This window comes from Poromitra crassiceps (genome assembly GCF_964638095.1).
Source record: "Poromitra crassiceps genome assembly, chromosome: 5".
Lineage (NCBI taxonomy): Eukaryota > Metazoa > Chordata > Actinopteri > Beryciformes > Melamphaidae > Poromitra > Poromitra crassiceps.
Window position 1 is genome coordinate 35,289,534 of NC_139642.1, and position 23,724 is coordinate 35,313,257.

General features: G+C 43.4%; 1 protein-coding gene across 2 annotated transcripts in view; it reads left to right on the forward strand.

The window, feature by feature from the left end:
• Positions 1–8,625: 8,625 nt before the first annotated feature.
• Positions 8,626–23,724, forward strand: part of fli1 (Fli-1 proto-oncogene, ETS transcription factor) — a 36,241-nt gene continuing 21,142 nt past the window's right edge. The window contains exons 1-4 of one of the 2 annotated variants that reach the window (XM_083637676.1): positions 8,626–8,759; positions 14,030–14,241; positions 14,981–15,135; positions 16,466–16,669. In XM_083637676.1, the coding sequence (XP_083493802.1) occupies positions 8,742–8,759; positions 14,030–14,241; positions 14,981–15,135; positions 16,466–16,669 (589 nt within the window). In that variant the 5' untranslated portion in view covers positions 8,626–8,741. The remainder of the gene's footprint in view (positions 8,760–14,029; positions 14,242–14,980; positions 15,136–16,465; positions 16,670–23,724) is intronic. The other variant, XM_083637677.1, reaches the window with a different exon arrangement.

Here is a 23,724-nt window from a genome sequence, read left to right on the forward strand (position 1 = left end):
TTCTTGTGGTGATCTTCTGACTTGTATTGCCCCGTCTCTTTAATTTTCCTGAAACAAGTGAATCTACAAGTGTAATCATCTCACTCAAATCACATCACATTTAATGGAACTAGTGGCTTTTTAACCCCCTGGAGTCTGAGGGTATTTTCCAACCATTTTCAGACACTGATAAGTCTATTTTTGGCATGCTGGGTGTGCACCTATTTCACACACTGAACAACAGGTATAGGCCTAACAGGTCAAATATTTCCCAGTGGTCTTGGGGTTTTCTTATATCCACTGCACACAGTTATGGGCGACTTCTCTGTTTCATTTGGGTTGCTCTGCGTGAAATAGCGACCTTGATGAGGCTATAAAACGCTATGGCTGGCCGACTTTCCTCACCGTGAATTGCCCCACATCCTTTGGGGGAACTCTTGGTGGAAGATTAGGGCAATGTGAAGGAAATGAAGTTAGTGGAGTGAGCGGGTCAACTGAGCAGGAAAGACAAACCCACTCGTGTTGCTGTTGTATTCCTGCGGGAACTGTCACCAAAACCCAATGCAGCAAAACTCTTCCTTGGACAGATGCTGTTTGGTGATTGCTTATTAAAATAGGCTATAGGCTACCACACCGTTTTAAAGCCAATAATTTATTTTGGATGTTTGGTCATTATTATATTATTATTTGAAGGTGCATGATCTGCAGTGCAAAGTGGACATTTCCCACAAAGAAACTAAATGGAATTAGAGTGAAAAACATAATGTGACTTTCTAATTTCTTTTATTTATATTATTTTTCATTAATGCTTCGCATCATTTGAATCTTTCCTTGAGTGCAGTTCCTCAGATTCCCTAAATTGACATGTTGTTAAAATGAAATAAACTATAGCCTAGGCTATTTTTTCCTCGCTATTACAATGAACAGGTGTCTTGGTGGCTGTATGGGATATTGTGGAGGATAAACTCACCTCAGCTCACTTTACATACACATTTTTGAATGCAGAATAGCCTATAGTTTTCCTCGTCAGAAGACTTTTTAACATAAGTTCAGAGAAAACACAAGTTGTATGTTATGATGTTTGTTTTTAAGTAAAACAAGCAACTAAATAACTAACTAACTAATTAACTAAATAAACAAATAATAAATAATGCATTTCTGGCCTTGTTTATTTATTTATTTGTTGCACTGGTGTTTTGTGCTTTAAGCCGTTCACCTCTTTTACCACTGCATCACTGGTGTCTTATTAATAACAATAGTTTGGTAGAAATAGGCTACTATTAATTAGTCTAATTTGCTACTGAAAACAGCTGAAAAAACGTACAAATACAATTGTCTCGCCACTTTCCACCCAACTAAAGACTTTAAAGCAGATTTATGGCGCGCTCTCTTTCTGCTTTTCCCTTATTTCATGGTTCAATGGCCTCACACGGCAGGCGAGGGGAGGTTTTCTCTTGCTGCTCATTGGTCGTGGCTTTTCCCATCTCACTAACATTTCCATTCATACACACAGCGTCGCTCCTTTTCGCCCCTTTCAAAATAACTCACTGTCATCCTCATTGGAAGCGACTTGGCTTAGACGGGACTAATTACTTTAGATTGGAGGGAGGAATAATCAAATCGAAAGAACAAACCGACTGACTGACACAACGACAGGTGAGTGAGAAAACCGGCGAGATAGATCCGATTAGCCAGCCAGCACGTAGCCTATCAGGCGAGCTGCGGTAGTCTGCGATGATGTGCATCGACAATAAATCATTTTGCACTTGTTTTATTGTCGGCCAGTGATCGCAGCATCATAAAAATATTGGATCCCATCTCAATCGATCAAACAAGTGTGAACGTTTAGGAATGCATGTGGCAGCAGAGTGAAATGACAGCCTGCGTTTGATTAAACTTTGTATCTTTATAGTTTTACCACTTAATTTATTGAAGCTTGCTTTGCACTCGAAAATACCCAACTTTGTCTGCGCACACACTGCTTTGCTTTAGGGGAAGTAACGTATTGCTAAGGAGAAAAAATGCTATGCGTATTAGCTGAAATCAGTTGGCTCTCGCTTATGATGGATAACAGCAAGGTAAGATGCTTAAAATGTAACACTAGAGGGGTCCCGGAGCACGGGGCTGTCTCGGAGGAAGGTCCACGCCGTTATTCACCAGTCCTCCTCAGCCTAATTGGCTACAGATGCGGAATCCTATGCTCCTTTACCGCGTAGAAATTGGATGCATTTGGGAAACTTTATGAGGCGAGCCCAACGTTTGCCTGCAGGAGCCGAGGAGACAAAAAAAATAGTGGTCCCCTACAAGTATTTAAACCATGCCACGTTCATATAGCATATAAGCCCCATTCCCTTATTCGCCTGGGTAATTTATCATGGGGCGAGGTGGCGAGGCAGGAATTCAGTGCGCGAAACACTTCAGCAGAAACATGAAATTGCGTTGTAAAAACAAAGACATTGCGGTCCAATTAAACCGCTGATCGCGTAGCCTACAGCCCGTTTTGGATTGTTTCATTTCAGGTTTCTGCTCTGCTTGCAGTTGTAGCTGTCACAGTTCCTTCTAAGATCACAAAGGCCCAAGAACAATATTCGAATTATTACCAAAATCACTTTTGAAAACCAGTCAGATGAAAAAGATGCACCATAGCTATTGTTCCCGTTCCCCTTACCCCTGTCAGTGCATGCATCATATGACAGTGGGCATGCAGGTCCATATTATAGGTTACCTTAATTGCTTTAGCAACAATATCAACATTTAGCCTAAGTATTGATAGCATTGATGGCAGGAATGCTGCACGGCTTCTTAATAATGGCACATGAGGGAAGGGCTAAAGACACCGTCCTCGAAGTGCCCTTTCACCCTAGACTTTGTAAGCTGCACTTATTAAAGCGAAAAGTGCTTCAATATGTGGTAAGCTTTAGGGGAAAACGTGATGGGGGTTGGGATGGGGCCCTCTTATTCTTACTCGCTGCCCTGCTCCTATTTGAGAGTGGGAGACTTGGAGTAACCTTCTTACCAGTATAGTTTATCGGTGTCATTTTCGTATGGTAGGACAATTGTTGTTACTGCATCAACTGTTAATTAAAACATCTCCTTCTATAACACCTCTGACCAGGATACAAATAAATAAAGTAAGTAGTAACCCATGAATGAATCAAGCCTTTATGTGTCCAGTCAAACCTATGTGGGCTCATGAACTAAATGTGACCTTCCTCTTTATTTTGGTGGAAGTGGTTGCCCTGTGCGCCCTGTATGGAAGTTCGCATGAGCTGCAGTAGCCTACTTTGTGAAGGTTTGCAGACCAACAGTAGCTACATACGTCTGTCTGTCTATCCATATCCAATATCAAAAGGCCTAATTCATGTGTTGAGGATAAAACGAGACAAAACGCAAAAAGCAGAAAATCCTAGTAATAATCCTATAATAATGATAAGAATGATGATAATAATAATAACAACAACAACAACAACAACAACAACAACAACAACAATAATAATAATAACACAATAATATGCTGCTAATAATAATAATAATAATAATAACAATAATCGTTATAATAATAATGATTGCATAATTTAAACCAAGTGTATATCTATATAAAGATATGCCCATACTGTATGTTTTGCTAGCAGTTGCGGTGCAGGAGACCTATAAGGTTTATTATACTTATAGTTATTTTTTCTATTGTATCTGTGTGTCTTGACAGTGCTGCTCCTCCCCTCAGGGCCCACTGAACACTGCACCTTGGGCCTGCCTGTCAACGACATGTTTCAAACTGTCCCTGACACGTCGTCTTACGTCAAGGTAAGACACCACCACCACCATCAGGTCATGTTGGAGGGACGAACTGGGGCCCTCTCATAACTTAGCCTGACAAATAGTTAATGCATTAGCCCATATTAAAGCACTGCAAAAAGAAGAAGAAAAAAACATGTCCATGCCTCATAGTCTTACAACTGTTTTTTTTACAAAAGAAAATATTCTGCTAAATAATTTAAATAATTCCAATTGTGTGCAATGCATTTTCTTGTTTCAAAACTGGTCTAAAAACAAGTGTTAATGTATGTCAAAATAAGGCAGAATAATGCACTGTTGCATCAATAAAAAGGCGTGTGTTGATATATATATATATATATATATATAATATAGGCCTAGATGAGATTGACATTTTTGCAATGTGTAAGGCTTGCTATACAGATCCCTTGCTTGTTGCAATTGCAGTGTCACAGTTGAAAATGCCTGTTATACACTGTGTATAATCGCTTGTTGAAATGTGGCTCTGTTGTGGTCTATCTGTGGTGTCAAGATCCATTTGATTTCTCTGTCTTCAGTCCAAAAGGCTACTGTTATGGCTCATTATCATATTTTTGACGTCACTTCTGTCTCTCTCCCTCTCTCTCTCTCCTCCCTCTCCCCCCCCCTCTCTCTCTGTATCCCTGCTACAGTTTTGAGAATGTAAATAAAGCACACATCTGGTTTTCACGTTTAAAAATTACATTGCGTCACGTGGTGCAGCATAGGCCTACCTGCAACTGGCCATATGAGGCACTGGGACCATAATTATCTCTCTTCTATACCCATGAAACTGTATCTTATGACTAAATGTCAAGCTCAAAGTTATCCTGTGTTGTCAGTGAATCTGGGTGGCATGGCGTTTTCTCACATCAATCATAATAATCTATTTAGTGTGACTGCTTGGATTGTGCGTCATTAAAATGAGCCATTGTGCAAAGGCAAGCCATTGGTAATATCTTCATAATCAAGGTATTTTTCCAAGGGCGAGTTGCTAATGTTTTGAAGACTTATTTCCCCTTTGCATAAGGGCTCTTTTCATACAGGCAGCGTTTGTGCCCCTGCAGAAAGACTTGGCGTTTCAGGGACAAGAACAATTCCTGATTTGTTTTGGGAGAGTTGAATAGCAAAGAATGTTTTAGGAGAAAATATGCTTTGAAATGAGTCGTTCTGCTCCCCAAATATGAAGAAAGCTAAATAAGGGAGAAACAGAAGTTCAGGGGACTTTAACTATAGCTGCTTTTCAGTGGTATAATAACCTTTTTACATGCAATTTCCAATTTTGCAGGCCCATGCTGTATCCTCATTCCTTCCAGATCCAGAAATGCTTCTTTATTCGGAAGGGCCTATTCAATTTGCTGTGAAGCTGAAAAAGATCTCATTGTTCTGATTCGAATGCTTTATTGTGCCAGGAGTCTAGCGTGTACTTTTTGCGTGCAGGTTTTACACAATATTGGTCCGAATGTGGCACGCCTCGATACAAATTTTTAAAGAAATATCCCCCCTCATTCAAGCGAATGCACGGTCTAGCATTTGGTTTTGTTTGGTTAAGGCCAGGCGAGACTGGAACTCTCCAATAAAAATAAATCTCAAATTAATTATGGCCTAGAGCGAGGGGCCAGACAGTTCGTGCTTATATGTGCAGTAGACTCCACTTTTTGCCCTCAGTGAGTATTTTGACTTGGCCTGTCTCTTTGCCTGTGAGGAGAAAGGAGCTGACTCTCCAACCTTAAGGCTGATATTGCTCTTATTTCTGCGTTAGAATAACACTGCTGCTCCAAACGTTTGTCACAAAAATCAATACATCTTATTACCGCTTGAGGATCAGTCAGATGAACTCACCATTATGCAAAGGCATGCTGCAGGCAACTAATGCATAACCTTCAGTAACACTGTTAAAAATGTCCCTCTCAGCAAGTCCCCCCCCCCCCCCCATCTGTTTTAAGCAAAAACTGAAAGCAGGTGAGATAAACTCCACTTGTTTCACATGCAAGCTCTTGCACTTTTTCAGAGCTTTTCTAGAAAGTGACAATACTTAGAGAAAATTGAGAATTACTGCACTAATATCAAGAAAAGCTTGCTAAATTAAATAATAATAATCATCATCATCATCATCATCTTTAAGATAAATTGTGCTCTGCACTGACAGATTTTTATCACTTTGTTTTAAGAGAATTAAGACTTAAAGCCCCAGCACATACTTGTTAATTGATATATTTGGAAGTGCAAGCATAGGGCCAAATTCTCCCTGCAAAACATGTTGATGATTGGTAGACCAATGCAGTATAGACACTCATATTAGCTAAGTGAAGGAGGATGGGCCCAACAATTGAAAAGGCTGCTGAACATAAACTCAGCATAGTGCCCGCCCACTTCTGGCTTTGTGCCCCAATGGAGAGACAGAGGAGCTACTGGCTCGTGGTGTAAGGAAGAAATGTCTGGCTGTCTAGTTCCAGCGTCGAGCCAGATGTTCTGTGGTTCACTGTGTAAACCAACTTGCATCTGTTTATTGGCCTTCCAAAATGTTTGTTACCACTGTATTCATTATGGTCATGGAAGGCCCTGGACCCCCCCTAGTCCTCTCAATAAGCTGCATGATTGTCATGGTGGAGGGTGTGGATATTTTCATTTGGATGATCTTGTAGTCTTATCTAAGCCGGGGGTTTGGCAGGCTCTTCTAATATATTAGTAAGACTTCTGGAAAAGTAAGGAATGTGTGCCTTTTTGAAAAGGCTCTCAACCAACTATGACCTGTAAACAGGCAGCCATATTTCTTAACCATCATGGTATTTCAATAACACAAACAGCTTCAGCTAAATGGCCTCATCAGCTAAGGGAGGATGAAGCCATCAAACCCATTAAAAGCGTTTAATTTCTGGAATATATAGTTTGTCCAATTTTTTATGGTAACAAATCATATGACGTAAATAACACATCACTAAACTGATCAACTTAGCCTGGATGGGGAAAGTGTGCTTGTGATGCCGTGATCAACTAGAGGTCACAGTTTACGCACCCCTTTAATTTGGTGCCAGCTCACAGCTCACCTTACAATAAAAGAGGAATATTCAAACATCTGACGCTGGAATGCAGAATAAGAAAAAATTTAGCCAGCCAGGCACTGAAGAGTTAAACAAGGTGTCTCCCTTAATTACACAAGTCTGAACTGGCCTCAGGCAGGAGAAGCCTTGACCCCTAGCAGGATCCAGATGTGGTGGTCCCATGGGGGGCCCTCTGCCCCAGCAGACCCCCAAGTGGAGAGCAGACAGACAGACAGGCCAGCCCTGTTGGCAGTCTTTTTCAGCACAGTCTCTGTTTGGCCGCTGTGAGGCTGCTCCCCCAGGCAGAACCCCTACACTGAAAAAAATCAAAATAAAATAAATCCAGCCATTTAATCAAGGATTAAGTCTTACATTTGCATTTGTACTTAAATGCCTTGAGAGAGATTCACTTTTTTCCCCAATGCAAATCTACTTCTTTCTTGTTTTGTTTTTCTTGAATCAAACCTGAATTTCTTTAGTGGCAATCTGTCCATTCTGCCTTGTTTCAAGATATTTAGGCTTGTTATAGAATCACCCTGAAACAAACGAGAAACCAGTGGATTTCCAGCACCTGGCAGATTTTTCTTCACTTGCTTTAAAAATGTATTTTTAAAGCCTGAATGTGAGACAAAAACATGCAATTGGATGGGCATTTTTTGCAGTGTATTGGTCTGGTCACGTTCAGAGCTGGCTCCATGTCTAGCATCTGCGCTAAAATTGTGCTTGAATTGATGAGGGCAATTTCGGTAGACTAAAGAAGGAAAAAAGTAGCCAACATGGGGGTGGGGGTTGTGGTTGTGGTTGGAGTTTTTGTTCTGTAGGCTATGGGCAAGTCAATATGTTGAATAGCCTACGAATAATAACAAGAATAATATGAATAACAATAATTATGATGATAAATATGCCTAATTGTGTGTCTGTCTAAATGGAAACAGGCCTAATTAAGCCCAACAAATATAGTTGTGTCCTAATAGGGGAGTCCTTTCTTTTTCAAGCTCACTCCATAATCTGTGTGGTGATAGGCTGCATTTCATCATCCATTCAGTCTTGTGCTGAATAGCAGGCGCACACGTGTAGCGCAGACCCTCAGTGCGGTTAGGAGCTGAATGCTTGGGTTTTTATTAATGGTGTCTCAGGAAAACTTCACAGAGGCTTGGAAAGCTATAACAAAAGAGGTTGTAACAATCCCTGCCATAGGTATAGTTCAGGTTTCTGTCTTTTGATTTAGAGCTCCATCGTCAGCACGTTTGAGCAAAACATCTGTCCACTTTGAAAGTGAAACTGTATTGAATATATCCATTTCAGTGGAAATCAGAATATAACTGAAAATAGGCTGATTTAGGCTACTGAAGGATGGAGGCATGGCCAGATGCAGGTCTAGTGTAGGCGTGAGCCAAAAGTAAAGCGCTCCCTAAAACATCATGAAATCACACAACTGACCGAGAGTGCCCTGCGACAGCTTAAACTCAGCGTTAGACAACCCCAATTAAATCTGTGGCAAAATATATATTATATATATATTGCTTTATTGACCAAATACCACAACAACCCATTCGACACTCTCCGGGATATTACTGGGGGAGAAAGAAGCCATACACAACAATATTCTACACAGCAATGGTTGTGCACAAGGCAGGCAGCCATCCTGTAAATATTTCCGAGGAGAAAAACATAACAGCGGAGCGAACAGTCAATTGTTTTCCCTGCTTATCTCTCTGGGACAGTATCCTGCTTTTTTGAAGGCAGGGCTTTCGGTGACACACAGCTTCCTTCTCAACAGCGGTGACTTCACTTCCCAAATTTAGAGGAAAGAAAAAACCCAATCCGGTAAAAGTGTCTCTTTCTCTCCGCCACATACCGGGGGCTGGAATTAATTCAGGAGCGTGTCATGTTTGGGATATTGTCGGGGTCCGCTGAAAATTGCGCAAAATGGACGGAACTATTAAGGTAAGGGTGGAGAACGGGGTGTATTGGAGTTTATGGAAGATTGCTTTTTCGGAGTTGCGCCTCCTTTTTTAAGCAATGGGTTGATATGCCCCTCTGTGTCGGTCTGTGAGCTGGGACCTCCAATCTGACGACGATGAGCGGCTTTTTCTCTTGGTCTGAAAGCGGTAACCAGATTTCCTTCCTTTTTTGTCCTCTTTCAAAGCTCCCTCTGCAACAAACTGCCCTTTTCGTGAGGATACGCCGCGGGTTGGATTTAAGGCTAAATCAGACTCACGCTTTGGATTTTGGGGACTATAAGCGCACAATTACGCACGTCTGGAAATACATAAAGGAGTGGCTATTTGTTTCAGACAACAGCCTACCATAATGTAACATAAGCGTAGTAATCCTACGGGTACAATGATTTGCTTTAGTTTGGTTCGGGGCTGTGAGGATTGAGCAATAGCAATGGCTGGATGTAGCCTACTATTGGATACGATGTGTCGAGCTGCGCAACAGCGGTGTGGCACATCGCCCGGCTGGGTCCGGAGAGCCTGTCGTGGGTCAAAAAAACTATGATGGTTTGCTATTTTCAATAGAAGCCCCTCTCTCTTTGTTGTGTGTTCCGTTCCGTAGCGTACCAGCTCCTGCATCGGAGACCGTTTTGTCAAACTGTAAGGAAAACTGTCATTTGGTAACTTCACTCTGCAGATAGGCTACTACGGTAACTGCGTCGTTTGCGACACTAGACCACAAAACTTCATGATACCTTGGCTTGGTCCTTTGCGATATTGTTACACAACTAGGCTATTTTGAAATGGTATGTTGGTAAGAGCGCCGGTCTACATTATGACTGGCTACTGGCCCCCGACAGTCAAATTCCAGATGCATTATATATGGCTGCTGCAGCCACCAGATGTTGAATGGCAAGTCCCTATACTTCATACTGCGATGCGTTCAGCTTATGTCTCCCAGTCAACAAGTGTAGGGCAACAAGAATGCAGCATCTGCATTTGGACTTATTGTTGCTGAAGAAATAAGTAGAGCTTGTTTTTCTTTGGAATTTCCAAGTAGCGGGTTTGTGGCGGCTGGGTGTGGTGTGAGTTTTGAGAGTGTAAACGTTGGCTAGACAAAAAAAATGGCAGGCTGCACAGTCACTTAAATCCCGTCATTCATCTCTCGCACCGCTGTAATTGTTTTGATGTCTATTGGGGATGGATGCCATCGTGCTGAAAGCGTTTGGGGACATGAATGGCCCAGCCGCAGCGTTCGTAACAAAGCAGCAAGACGTGGCAATTAATATAATCAACTTTTCCTTATAAAGCAAGGACTGCCTGCTAACTGCATTCATCCTCGCTGAGGAAGGGCTCTCTAACCATGAGAGCTTCCTGTTCTACACAATCTCTTCCTGACAGGTTTCCCTTTCCTCCTGAAACAAAAGACAGGAATGCCCCCTGGGTGGCTCCTGCATGATGGCTGTGTGTGAACGCCAAACACACACACGTGTAGTCTGGATGTGGAGAGCTCTTGCACATAGCCTATCCAGTCCGCGCCAGACGCGTCGTGACGCATTTGGAGAGATACGACTTGGCTGATGTAAACAGAACAGAGGTGGCTCCCAGCAGGTGTCACACTTAAATGCTGATGACTGTATAGCCTACTGGGCTATGATGTATTTGGTCATTTTTCTTTTGTTTGTCTCAAGTGTTATGACATCAAGTTCTGTAGAAAGGTAGTATAGGCTACATTGCAAAGAAAATATCAAGTCAATTTGTATTTCTTTCTTCTTCTTTTTTTTACAAGTGGAAAGAAATCTGTTACAGTGGTGAATTCACTTGCTTCGAATGCAAATTTCAGTTTCAGGGAATGCCTCAAATCAAATGTAATTTTCTTGATTGTGGACATAACATGCTCTTTTTCAAGTTATAGACAAATCCTACAAAAACATTAGGCTAAAAGTTGTTTTCTAGAAGTTTAATTTTCCAAGTTTTTAATAAACGAGATGAAATGATTTGATTTGATAACGTTTGCAGTGTAGACTATCTTCAGGAACAGACATTTCTTTCAAGAGACCTTCATTTGAAACATTTAAAAGCAGCAAACATCCATTGCCAGAATTCTCTGTGGGCATCATGAGAGAGAGAGAGAGAGAGAGAGAGAGAGAGAGAGAGAGAGAGAGAGAGAACCAAGAGCAACTGACTGAAGCTCTATCATGGCAGCGTGTGTGTGTTCCCCACAGATACTGGAAAGAAAACAGCAAACTGGCACGGCTGTGTTGTTCTTAGACCGTCTCTTCGTGAGATCGTCTACTCCTATTTTTAAGGCTTCTCCGCAATCTTGATGGGCACATGCCACTTGCCAATCACACATTCCATTGTGCAGGCTGATATGTCACTGTACATATAACGTGCAACAGTCTTAATAGTTGGCTTCACCCTTATCAGGCTGCAATGAGACACTCTCTTACTGTTGTGTACTTAATCATCCCCAGCTAGCTGGTGTGGCCCTCAAGATAGTGAAGACTGCTGCCAATGTCCTGATGGCTCCCCTGATGAAATCACTGGGAAATTTCATCCTGGCAAGATGGAGGCAGATGTTGCTCTAGACTAGAGGAATCCAGCTATCTTGACCTTAAGAGTATAGTGCTACGATAAACGTACGGTCACAATACTAGTGTGCTTAATAGCATAGGCCCAACCATCTCAAACTGTGTGAACAAATATAAGCAAATAATAGCCTACTGCACATTCTTGGGGAAGCCTGATAGTATAGTGAATTGTCAACTTGTTACACTCATTTCCATCTTCAAAAGCAGCCAAATCGGTGGAGTGGGCCGATTTGAAGGTCTGGAACCAGGCAATTCTCGGTGTGATTAATGTGATGGAGATCGCTTTCTAAAGACCTCTTCGGGAAAATAATCTCTTCGGGAAAATAATTACTGATATGATAATATTCACCTCTTGAGGAGTGTGACTTGTAGATGGATTTTTTTTAACATGTTATGTTAAATTGCTACTCAAAATGCAGGTGCATTTTACACTGGCATGTTCACAACAATTACAAATGTACAGAAATCTTTATAGAAAGAAAGAGCCTCAAAATATGTGTCAAACTCATCGCTGTCACATTGTATCCATAGCTCAAACAATCAATTTGAAACTTTCAGTAACATAATGTCTCATTTGAAAACAAAGCCTTGGGAGTTGGGGTGACAGTATCTCAATAGAGGGCACCATAGTGCAATCACAGATTAGTAGGCCTTTTAGCCCCTACAAAGGTCACCATAACTCAGAGAGCAAAAACTACACTTTTCACTTCCTTCCTTCCTTCCTTTCAGTCAGTCAGTCAGTCAGTAAGTTTTTTTTCAGTTCAGAGACCAAGTTGGTAATGCTTTCAAAACTCATTTAAAATGATTCAAATTGCAATCATTAGGGAAGCAGTAATTGATTGTCCACAAATCAATATCAGAATAAAAGCACTGGGTATTAGCTAAACTTTTGGCATAATAGCGACCATCTTATTTTGTCTATCAAATGGCATCATTTGCATAATTACATTTAGAGTTGCATGACAACTACAACCTCACATTCACCACCATCTAACTCACAACATCAAATTTATTTCCTTACATATCAATTGAGAGTAAAAACGGTTAAATTGTTCTGTTCATAGCGCATAGGCCTAAATCAAAACTGAACAAGCTCGATTCTATTTTATTGTTATCGACGAAACTATTCTGCTACTTTAATAAATCTCTGTCAAATTAGCACTGGCTAATTTTACTGTATGTGTACAGTATACATGCCGTAGTTGAGCTCCAATTGTACCAATGAAAAATATCAGACAAACTAAAATACTGGTACGAAATATCTGAGGTTATTTAAGATCATGAGGCTTCTGCTTTCACAAAAGTAACATTATAGAAAAAGAAAACAACTATGTGTTTGAAATATTGATCAATGACTATCAAGTAGCATTTTCCCCTGAAACAGATATAGTGGTTTGGAATGAAATCATTCAGTCCTTGGGGATTAGACACGTCTCAGTCTAAGATGTGCCATCAGATCCTATCAGATCCAGATGTGCATCAGACCCAAGCCTAACTCTCAGCAGCCTACAGTAGATGACTTTAATGATTTCATTTGACACTCGGGTTTGTTTGTTTGATTGTTTTTGACTCTGCTGATGGAACAATTGGAAGAAAGAAAGAAAAAGGTTGACTCATCAAGTCTTTGTAACACAGCATCCCAAGTCTGTCAGGCCATCAAGAGTCTTGGATGTCACAGCCATGGGACAATGGCACTGCCCGACTCTGAACACTATCAAATGCTACTGTAGCAGTGAGATCTGCATGTTGCGTTGTGATGCCTCGAGTCTAGAATCCACGCTGTGCTTAAAGACATCAGACGGTGAGCACGTGCAAAAGCGCCGAGTATCTGGGCCGGCCCCGAGATGCTGCGTTTGTTTTCTTTAATAAACTTACATTGCTCCAGCTGAGGCGCAGCGGAGGGGTCAGTAGAGCCTTGACCCCCCCTGCTTCTGTTGAGTCTTCAGCTGCGCTCCTCAATGGAGTGATGGCCCGAGGCAGACAAGACAGATGCACCAGGACCAGGATAGTGGGTCTTGGGGTCCAATAGCCTATAGTGGGTTCGAGGGAAAAGACAACTGGTGATGATTTATTTTTGGGGGGGAAATTGTGACTCATCGCAAATTATTACCAGAAATCTAAAAGGCACATTTATTTTTGGAATTTTGTTTTGATTTTGTTTTTGTTCCTTCTTCTCAACACATACAGTAAACATGAAAATCACCCCAAAATAACCATACAGTTACACCAAAATCTTATTTTTTGTGTTGATCTTTATAATGGCATCAATATCTGTGAAGGGCTGATATCGTCTGATATATCATTGGCACACCAATATATATATCGGTAGGGCCTATTACATGCAGGCCTCTGTCTCACTGCATTGTGTGCATGATTGAAGTCATTCTAACATCAACAGGAAGCTGCAGTTGCTACATAGGCTGTATACACAAACTACTTCGGATGCCAGATTGCGATATGACACATAACTGCACATAATTGCTGTAAACAGAAATACACAGGAGATTGACGTTTTGACATCACAGGTTTTTTGAGAGACTGAAGCTGTAACTTTCCATGTTTCTGAGGTTTTCTTGTCAAACTAATGTTGACATTAGTTAATTAACTAGGTGAGGATAGCTAGAATGTTTGCTCATTCCAGTTGAGCAAAGACATATTAAGTGCTTCTTCCTTCCACCTACAGGAGGCGCTGTCAGTGGTGAGTGAAGACCAGTCCCTATTTGAGCCTCCATACGCTGCTGCTGCCCCTCTCCCCAAGACAGACATGACTGCATCTGGCACACAGGACTACGGCCAGACCCACAAAATCAACCCCTTACCCCCTCAGCAAGAGTGGATCACCCAGCCCGTCCGGGTCAACGTCAAGAGAGAATATGAGCACATGAATGGATCCAGGTATGGCCTAGCTTAGCATAGCACATCATGACTCACATTTTTCAATGTTCTTGTATTGGCCTTAAATGAGAAGTCAGTTTAGATATATGTATCTGTTTTAGACATATTACACATTTGGTGTTCATTACTGAAGCGGTTACTATAAATGTTATCATTTGTCATTCGACAGAGGATTTTTCTTTACCGCAGCTAACCTTCACTTTTGCGAGCGGGATTTCTAATCTTCAGTTTACTTAGAACTGGCCAACGCGGGCCATTGCCAATGTCATTAATTGGGGAGGAAAATTAACAGCACTCAATATATCTACTGATAACATTTTTGGGGAGGAGACTATTACCTGAAATATAAACATCTTTGGATGATGTTGCTCAAATTGGGCTTTCAGAGAGAACTTCTGCCTATAACCTCCTGGCCACTATTCTTATTGTTATTTAATATAAATCAATGATAATATGCAAATAGCAGTCCAAAGCAAACGATGTATACTTTTTTTATCAAATTATTATTTGAAGGTCTGCTATAAATGTTAAATTATCAACAGGCCAACATCTGCCCACATCTGCCTTACTATGAAGGGCATACATACACATGTAGCCAACTAGAATAAACCTTGTGTGTGTTTAACTGTTTTTCAAAATAGACAATGTGAGGTCTTATAACTGGCTTGTGTGCGTGTCTGTGTGTGTGCATGTGCGTGCGTCTGTGTGCATGTGCGTGCGTGCGCGTGTGTTTTTCCAGCAGGGAGTCTCCAGTGGACTGCAGTGTGGGTAAATGTAATAAGCTGGTGGGGGGTAACGACACATCTCAGATGAACTATGGAAACTACATGGACGAGAAGAACGCCCCTCCCCCCAATATGACCACCAATGAGCGAAGAGTCATTGTACCTGCAGGTAAGGGTAGACTATGTTGCTAGTTCAGTATTCAGCTTCTCTACTATACACACCGTCTGTAAATATCCACTGCATATTTGTCAGTATTCAGCCTTCATACACACTGTCTGTAAATATCCACTGCATATTTGTCAGTATTCAGCCTTCATACACACTGTCTGTAAATATCCACTGAATATTTGGTATGGTATGGTGTTTATTCTTAATCCCCGAGGGGAAACATGGTTTGTCAGTATTCAGCCTTCATACACACTGTCTGTAAATATCCAATGCATATTTGTCAGTATTCAGCCTTTATACACACTGTCTGTAAATATCCACTGCATATTTGTCAGTATTCAGCCTTTATACACACTGTCTGTAAATATACACTGCATATTTGTACAGGTGCAAATTGTTCTAGCAGGTTTTTTCTGCAGCGCTGCAGTGGTTTCAGACAGAATCTCTGCTATGATTTTGCCAATGTTATAAATGTTTTATGACTCCATTCCCCATGCACTCCTGTATTGTTCCAATGCTTGACCTCCCTCGTGGCAGCCCGTCTACATGCACACAGGCGAAGACGTGTGTTTGTCTGCCAGACCTATATATTACCTCACTGATTTCACACATTTGAACTCGCGGTTGGTGAGATGATCGAATTCAAACAACGTGGAGTAACAGCTGCAGTTTCAGGGTTAAGAACGGCACAAAAGTAGTTTCAAGGTATAAGTTGATTAGGGTCTATATAGCCAAAGAGAGTGACTATATTCTCCCAAGAATGAGCACATGCAATTCGTTTAATTAAAATCAAATGGAGCCTTGGTCAATTTTCCATTTTACAGGCTACTGATGCAAAAGGCCACTCGTCCATTAACCTAATAGTTTGCCACATGTCTGCCACTCCTTAACCGCTAGTGGTGAGCTTGTTTGCTTTCTAAATTGGCTTTAGGAGCAAGTTGATGAGGCATGTGTCATGCAGGATTTTAAAATGTATTTTATTGTTTCTTTTAGCCTACTTATTTGCCAGATGGGATGGGCTTGTCACATAGGATAATACAAAATGTGCCAGAAGGTTTGGACAATCACAGGAAAGGATTCTAAAATGAATGGACAACGTACCTGACATGTGAATCCTCCTGCTCTCGTAAACCACTCATGTGGTTGAAATAAGACAAAGTATCATTTCCAACTACTATCTGAACCAGGTCTGTTACTGATACAACACGCTGTTTCCAATTTGCTGCACAGCTGAGATATGAACCTCTTTGGGCTCTCTGCTCCCTTCTGCTCCTGCAGATCCACTTGTTGTGCAGTCCCTAAACGTGCGTGTCTCCTCTGTCTTCTTCAGACCCGTCGTTGTGGTCCCAGGACCATGTGCGCCAGTGGCTAGAGTGGGCCATCAAGGAGTACGGCCTGCTAGAGATCGACACCGGCATGTTCCAGAATACAGACGGCAAAGAGCTGTGCAAGATGAACAAGGACGACTTCCTCCGGCTCACCACCATGTACAACGCCGAAGTCCTCCTCTCTCATCTCAATTACCTCAGGGAAAGTAAGTACGCTGTTTCCACATGGAGTCGAAGAAATACGAGTTGGCAATGAGCTAATCAGGAGAAAACAACCCGTTAAGGGATCATTGGAACCAGCATTGGAATCCAACAACAGGTGTTGGTACTAAAGAATGGCAGAGACAACCAATGGTCAGTGTTTATGGCAATGTGCTGTATGAGCACTTAAGTTAAGTTAAGTTAAGTTAATTGAAGAAATGTGATGAGAATATTGAAGATATTCAGCCAATGGTGGTTTTGTGCTAGAGACTCTTATTTACGAGAGAGGATAACAGAACTTTCACAGAATAGAGCTTAGATTCAATGTTCAGTTGAGACACAAGAAGCCCCTTTTCACATCATATTTCTCTACGTGTGCTTAAGAAGTGAAAAAAAAAGCCAAACCAAGGAAACAACGTAACACTTTCTTTCGGTCACCGCACTATATTCACATTACCGTCAATAAACAATGAAATTGCCTTTTACTGGAAACTCATTTCTCCATAATGGCTACCCAGTCTTAAACAAGAGCTGTGGAAACGTTTCCCTCTCAAGATAAGCATCGCCTGGATCCCCCGCTCCACTTTGCAGCCTTATTCCACATAGTCCACAGACAGATGAAGCCCAGGTGCAGTGCCTGAGGAAGCACGCTAGGTCGTGTGTTCAGCACAGCACGCAGGAAGCTGATCTGCAATTTACAATGGAGGCAGGCAACTGAACTGGAGCTCCTCACCCTGAAGAGGCTCTCTGTACATTACTGCTTTGGCAGAAAGGAATAGGTTTTAGTGAGGCGCAGGGTGGGGGAGTGATGGAATACAGGTATTTAAAATACAAAATGACGAGTAACTGTATTCCATTACAGTTACAGTTTAAATGGGTGGTATTCTGAATACAGTTACTGACTTTTAAATAGATTACTTTGAGCAATTGCTTTATTTGTTTTTTTTACAAATGTGCAACCATTTGCAGTGCACCTGCCACACACCACACGAGAATGGAAATGTCAGAGGAGACACACAGACAGGACACTGTCAGGAATACATTTTTGACATGGAAATAGAACCAATGTTACTTACCGGGAAACCACGTCATTGCACATTGCATTCTGGGATTGTTTTCCACCATATTTTTTGATTTGTTTCTTGTTTACGACCGTGACCCATTCATAATATTGGCTACAAGAGGACGCTACCAGCTGGCATTTTGCCCTGTGTTCAAGCTCCACCCCCTCTCCACCGCGAGACTCATTATTGCAGCCTTTCACACAACTCGGCCGCCCCACCCGCCAATAAAAGGAAGCGAACGCAAAGAAATGACTCAAACGCAAAGAAAAGGCCAGCGCAGACACTGTGTGACAGCAACAAATATGGCGAAAGTGGGTGGATCTCCAGATGCTTGACATCACGTTCCAGAGCCCAATAGGTTACAATTGTATTGTGTGTTCAGTCATCTGTAGTGGAATACATTTTCAAAGTAGGCTAAGCGTCCAAACACTGAGGCGATATGCACACAAAAAAAGGGACATTTTAAAGCAAGATGTCATGGGGGAAGTAACATCTGGCACGGTCAGTTGTTTGGATACACAGTCATTTCTAGTTCAGACGATAGGTGTGTCCATTGCTCGCTGTAAAAATAAGACGATCATGGGAATAACAAACTATTCTTTGCTACTGTCTGGAAGTCAGACAAACAGTGAATAGTTTCCCCGTTGTCTCATGGTTTGTGCCTGATAGTCTCTGAGGTGCTATCACGTCTGAAGCCCCATAACAGCGAGCACTGGTTGTGGTTGTGTCCCGTGGATGCAAAAACAACATGACACCATGTTGGGTGGAGTGAGCGATGGCTCGGCTAAATTTAACATTACTCCCAAAAATTGCGATGGGCCTTGGTGTGATGTAATGGGAAGTGTATTTTGTGGGTGTCGGCAGTTTTCTCTGTGCATGGCGTCTGGGCAGACAGAGATGCTTGTCGTGAGTATAACAGCCTCATTGTGCGCACGCTGCAACGGGTGGATCTGTCTGACCGCCACTGGGCACACTCCGCAGAGCAGTTTTCATTATGCCCACTGGCCGCGGGACTTAGCCGCGGCTTAGGCGTGCTGCAGCGCGACTCTGCCCATCGCTCTCCTCGTTTTGATTTAGACCGTGTGTGTTTTGGAGACAGAAGAGATGTCTCGGGAATCCTCTCCACTCGCCAATTGAAATTGCTTTGGATCTCTTCCCGACAATCAAAAAGATGAATGCTCGCCGTCCCGTGCCCGGCCTGGCCGACCGGCTCCAGGCAGCCCTGTGAGGAGGCGAGCCGTGTGTGTTATTGACATTGGGTGCCCGGGGGCAAGAGGAACCGTGTTAGTAAAAGAACGTCTATGGAAGACAGAGACGGAGGAGGGGGACCCTGCGGGCCTGATGATTTGGAAACTGAAGCCGTCCTCTCTTCTCCCCCCGCAGCACAAACAAACACAATCACAGACGAGGAGTAACCCCGTCCAGAACCCAGACCTCTGGCTTCACTCACCAGAGCTGGAGCCACGCCGAGCTTCCAGCATACATGAAAAGCGGAGAAGGGGGAGAGAGAGGTAGAGAAAGAGAGGGGGAAAGACAGAGAGAGAGAGAGAGAGAGAGAGAGAGAGAGAGAGAGAGACTGAGCCAGGCCCTGGAAGTATTAGTGATTACAGGTCATGTGATGTCGACCGCCAACTCTCCATCCGCTGCTCTTCCCCCATCGCCCCCCCCCCCCCCCCCCCCCCCAAAAATGGATGGTCCAGCCAGGGACGGCAATCATTTCATGCACATCTGTGTGCATCATGTGTGCGTTTGGGTCTGTTTATTGAAAGTCTGATTAACATTCCTCGGAGTCATTAAGGCCTAGTATGTGCGCTGGACACGGGGCAGGGACACATGTCCCCGCCCCGTGTCCCCGCCCTACGGCCATAGCATAACCTTACAGTCTATGAGCATAACACAGCATTCCTGCCACGTCACTCGCCCCAAATATCATTCAGACGCCCACACTGGCCCGACCGCGGGCACAATCTGAACATCTGTCTGCCTACCCAGCTGCTTGCAGTAACAAGGCTGGTTGCCCGTGCATTATTTTGGCCTCATTGTTGGTCACTTATCCAGATTTTTATAAGCGATGGCCGCCCGCACCCCAATGTGCTTTCAATTTGGGGTGCAATTTGAGAATTTGTTCAAATTAGTCTGTCAGGGAGGGACTGCGGACTGTTTGCTTTATCGCACCCATGTAGGTCGGTTTGATACCACATGTGCTGGAAGCGGAGCGCAGCAAGAAACCTCAGACAACGAGAGACTGTATCCTCCTCCAACACATAGAGAGATGCGAGAAGTGGGGGGGGGGGGGGGGATGGGGAAAAGACAGAAATGGAGGGAGGGGGGATGGGGAAGTAGAGAGAGAATAGAGGTAAAATCGAAAGAAAACAGACAAAAATAGGAAAGGGAAGACGAGAGAGAGATGTTGAAAGAGAGAGAGAGACGAGGAGCACAGTCAATGAGGGAGGAAGAGAAACCGCCCGCTTTAGAACGTGAGTGGGAGATAGATGGGGGGTGGGGGGTATTTTTTTAGTGCGTGGAAATGGTGGTCATGATTGAGTGCCGTTGGAGAATAGCAATAGTTGTGCGTCCCAGCTGTCGCTGTAGCTGTCGCCATAGCTGGTGTGTCTGGATGGATTTACAGTGAGGGAGTGGAGAGGGAGAGTGATAAGTCTGGGCTCCTGCACTGACTGCACTACTGCTCACTGACTCGCTCCAGAGTGGGGGACATTCTCGAGCCCTCAATAGTTTATACAGACCATAAACATCTGGGCTCGCAGGCTGAGGAGGAAAAAAGGAGGTCTGGAGTGCTCTCTCTCTCTCCCCCTCTCGTGCTCTCTCCCTAGCTCTCTCGCTCTTTCTCTTTCTCTCCTCACAACATTTTTATAGAGCTCCCCTTGCATTAGTTCTTTCTATTGGCAGATTATCACTGGTGCAGAGGGGCTCAACTGCCTGGCCCCGTGCCTTTGCTGTTAGCTGTCTGGTGTTAGCCACCATTACAGAGCAGTCTGGGGCTGCTCACTTGACCGTGGGCGTTCAGCCACTTAGAACTATAGGCTTTTCTGTATATAGCGCATTAGCATAACTTGAGGTAGACACGAAACATTTGCCATTGAAGTAAACACATGACAAGCTCAACTGACTCCGATGGAGCGAGCCACTTTGACTTATATAATGACTCTGGGATACCTAGCAAAATCGGGGGGGAAATCCACTTTCAATTGAAACAGTTCAGGACGTGTTCTGCTTCAAAATTGAAAAACTGGAAATCATTTGACATAAAAAGCTTCTCATATGCACTCTATTAAGGGCTTATTGAGAAGGAAGGCTCTGTCATTTTGATGGTAAGTGCAGATTTAGGCTAATTCACTGAGAGAATTGAAATGCATGCCTGCTCAGCTTTGGCTGTTTCAAGTCACAATGAAACGGCGTTTTGAGAGCAACTCGCTTCCACAGTTTGGACACATGCTTCCAGGTGAAGCAGCATGTTGGGGTGGCACGTAACAAAGAGAAGGATCATTCAAAAGTGCCTGCCTGTACCCCATGGGGTATCATTTTTGGAGGGGTGCGATTGTTAAGAAAAATATATCTGATAATATATGTGATGGTATTATTGCCAGCGTCTACTAATAATAATTTCAACTAATCAATGCTGATAATGTATGCTAATAGATAAAGGAGTGAGGATAATACAGTACATGCTTTGAATTCCTTAGTTTTAGCTATGCAATGTTCTAAGCAGACCAGATGGCACGCAGCAGATGATAGAACACTCATCCGTAAATACTTGACTGACTCAACTTGAGACTTGACTTGGACTATAGCTCAAATATTTGAGAGTTGACTTGGACTATAGCTCAAAGACTTGAGAGTTGACTTGGACTATAGCTCAAAGACTTGAGAGTTGACTTGGACTATAGCTCAAAGACTTGAGACTATAGCTCAAAGACTTGAGAGTTGACTTTGACTATAGGTCAAAGACTTGAGAGTTGACTTTGACTATAGCTCAAAGACTTGAGAGTTGACTTGAACAATAGCTCAAAGACTTGAGAGTTGACTTTGACTATAGCTCAAAGACTTGAGAGTTGACTTGGACTATAGCTCAAAGACTTGAGACATGACTTGGACTCTAGCTCAAAGACTTGAGACTTGACTTGGACTTGCAAAAAATGACTTGTGAGCATCTCTGATTATTGGTTGGAATTGTATTTTTTCTTTTAACTGTGACTAACAGCTGCCTCTATAAGGCTAGTGTAAGTGGGGCAAGTCCACAGGGCAAGTCAGGCCATCGTTATCCTTGGGCTAATACAGTGACTTGGTATCGGAGCTGGGGCGTATTTAGCCCCCTTTCGGTGGCAAGTTGCCCTACTGGGTGACTGGGAGCCTCAGTTTGTTGACAAAGCACAGACCACATGTTTGAGGTGATGGTATCGTATTGCTCAACAGAATCAACAGCAGGGGCCCAGTGGAGGTCCATCACAGTGTCGAACAAGCCCTGAAAGATTTCGGTCAATATTATGACTGAGGCAAACGTGTGGCAAACAGGGCCTTTTTTAAAAGAACCATCAGCCAGAGGAAGCAGAGAAAATACAATGGTTTGTCCATGTTATGTAACGCAGCAGACTCTGAGCAGATGTGATGAGAGAGAGAGAGAGAGAGAGAGAGAGAGAGTGGCTCTGTAAAGCTGAACACTGGCCAGTGGTCCCACTGTGCTGTCAGATTACCGGGACGTGTTTGTTTTCGGCGAGGCGAAGAGCGCGTGCAAATAAATAGGCAGCGCGGCCAGGACTCGCTCGCCCAAACTGTCAGCTGGTGGTGTGCCTCTCTTCCTCTCGCTCTCTCTCTCCATAGCTCTCGCTCTCTCCCTCTTTCCCTCCCTCCCTCCCTCGGTCTTCCACTCTCACTCTCTCTAACAGCAGTCCTGCATTTCTCTGTGGGATGGGTTGTGGTTTTCTCAGCAATGCTGCCTCTTTGCCTGTCTGGGTCAGCCCACATGTGGGACACAGTAGGAAAAGGGTTAACAGAAGAAGCCCCCCCACCCCCACTGCCTCCTCCACCCTTCTCTCTCTCTTTCTCTCTGTCTGCCTGTTCATCTCGCTCTCTTTCACGTTCCCCCCTTCATTCCAAGGATGGCGCTTTGGTGGCTCGCTCGCCCCCATGCGCTTGCTTGCACTCGGCGTGTGGAATTATTTTTGTACGGGGAGCTGCGTTTGATTGCTGTGCAGGGACCCTGCCTTCATACAATGGCTCCCCTGTTCAGAGGCCCCCAGGTTTCTAAACTCGACCCAGAGCCTTGGGGGTGCCGTGGAGTAGGTACGGGTGGGGTGTTGGGAGGTTAGAATACGTTTGTGCAGCACCCCTCTCTTCCCCCATCCCCGCCAAAAAAACAGAACCCCCAGTCTACCACCATGGGCCCCCTTCACCCTCCACCTTCTCCCCCCACACCACATTTAGGTAGTTAGGGATCCTGCAACAAATCCCCCCCAAAACGCACACAAAGTTGCCTGATTTTTGTCCTTTCCCCCCCAAAAAATGTGGTTGTTCAGTTTTCCCCATTCAGAAAAGGGGTCGTCCCAACGCAGCAAACTCCCCGCAGCGGTCTTTGTGCTAAATCTTAACGCTCCCCACGTCGTAGCAGCACTTGTGTTTTCTCTGTGCATTTTTGGGTCTGTTTTTCCACTCGCTGATTTATGCCTGGGGGCAGCTAAAATTAAGAGAGCATTTTGGTGCCGCCCAGGGTGCCTGTGTAAGTGGAGGAATGCAGTGGCGAGTTCTGCTCCATAAGGTGAAATGAATAGGCAGCCATATGCACAGTCTCGCCTCTCTCACTTTATTATTCAGAAGTCGGCTTTTGCTGTTAAAATGTCCACTGACTTCGGGGGTTTTCCACCTTTTAGTGGACTGTGCGCCTGTTGTTGGTTTTGATTTGACTGTGGACTAGATTTACTGTATATGTCATAAATTATTTGACTTCAGGCATTGTTTTTAAGACTAAACAGGAACAAAATGCA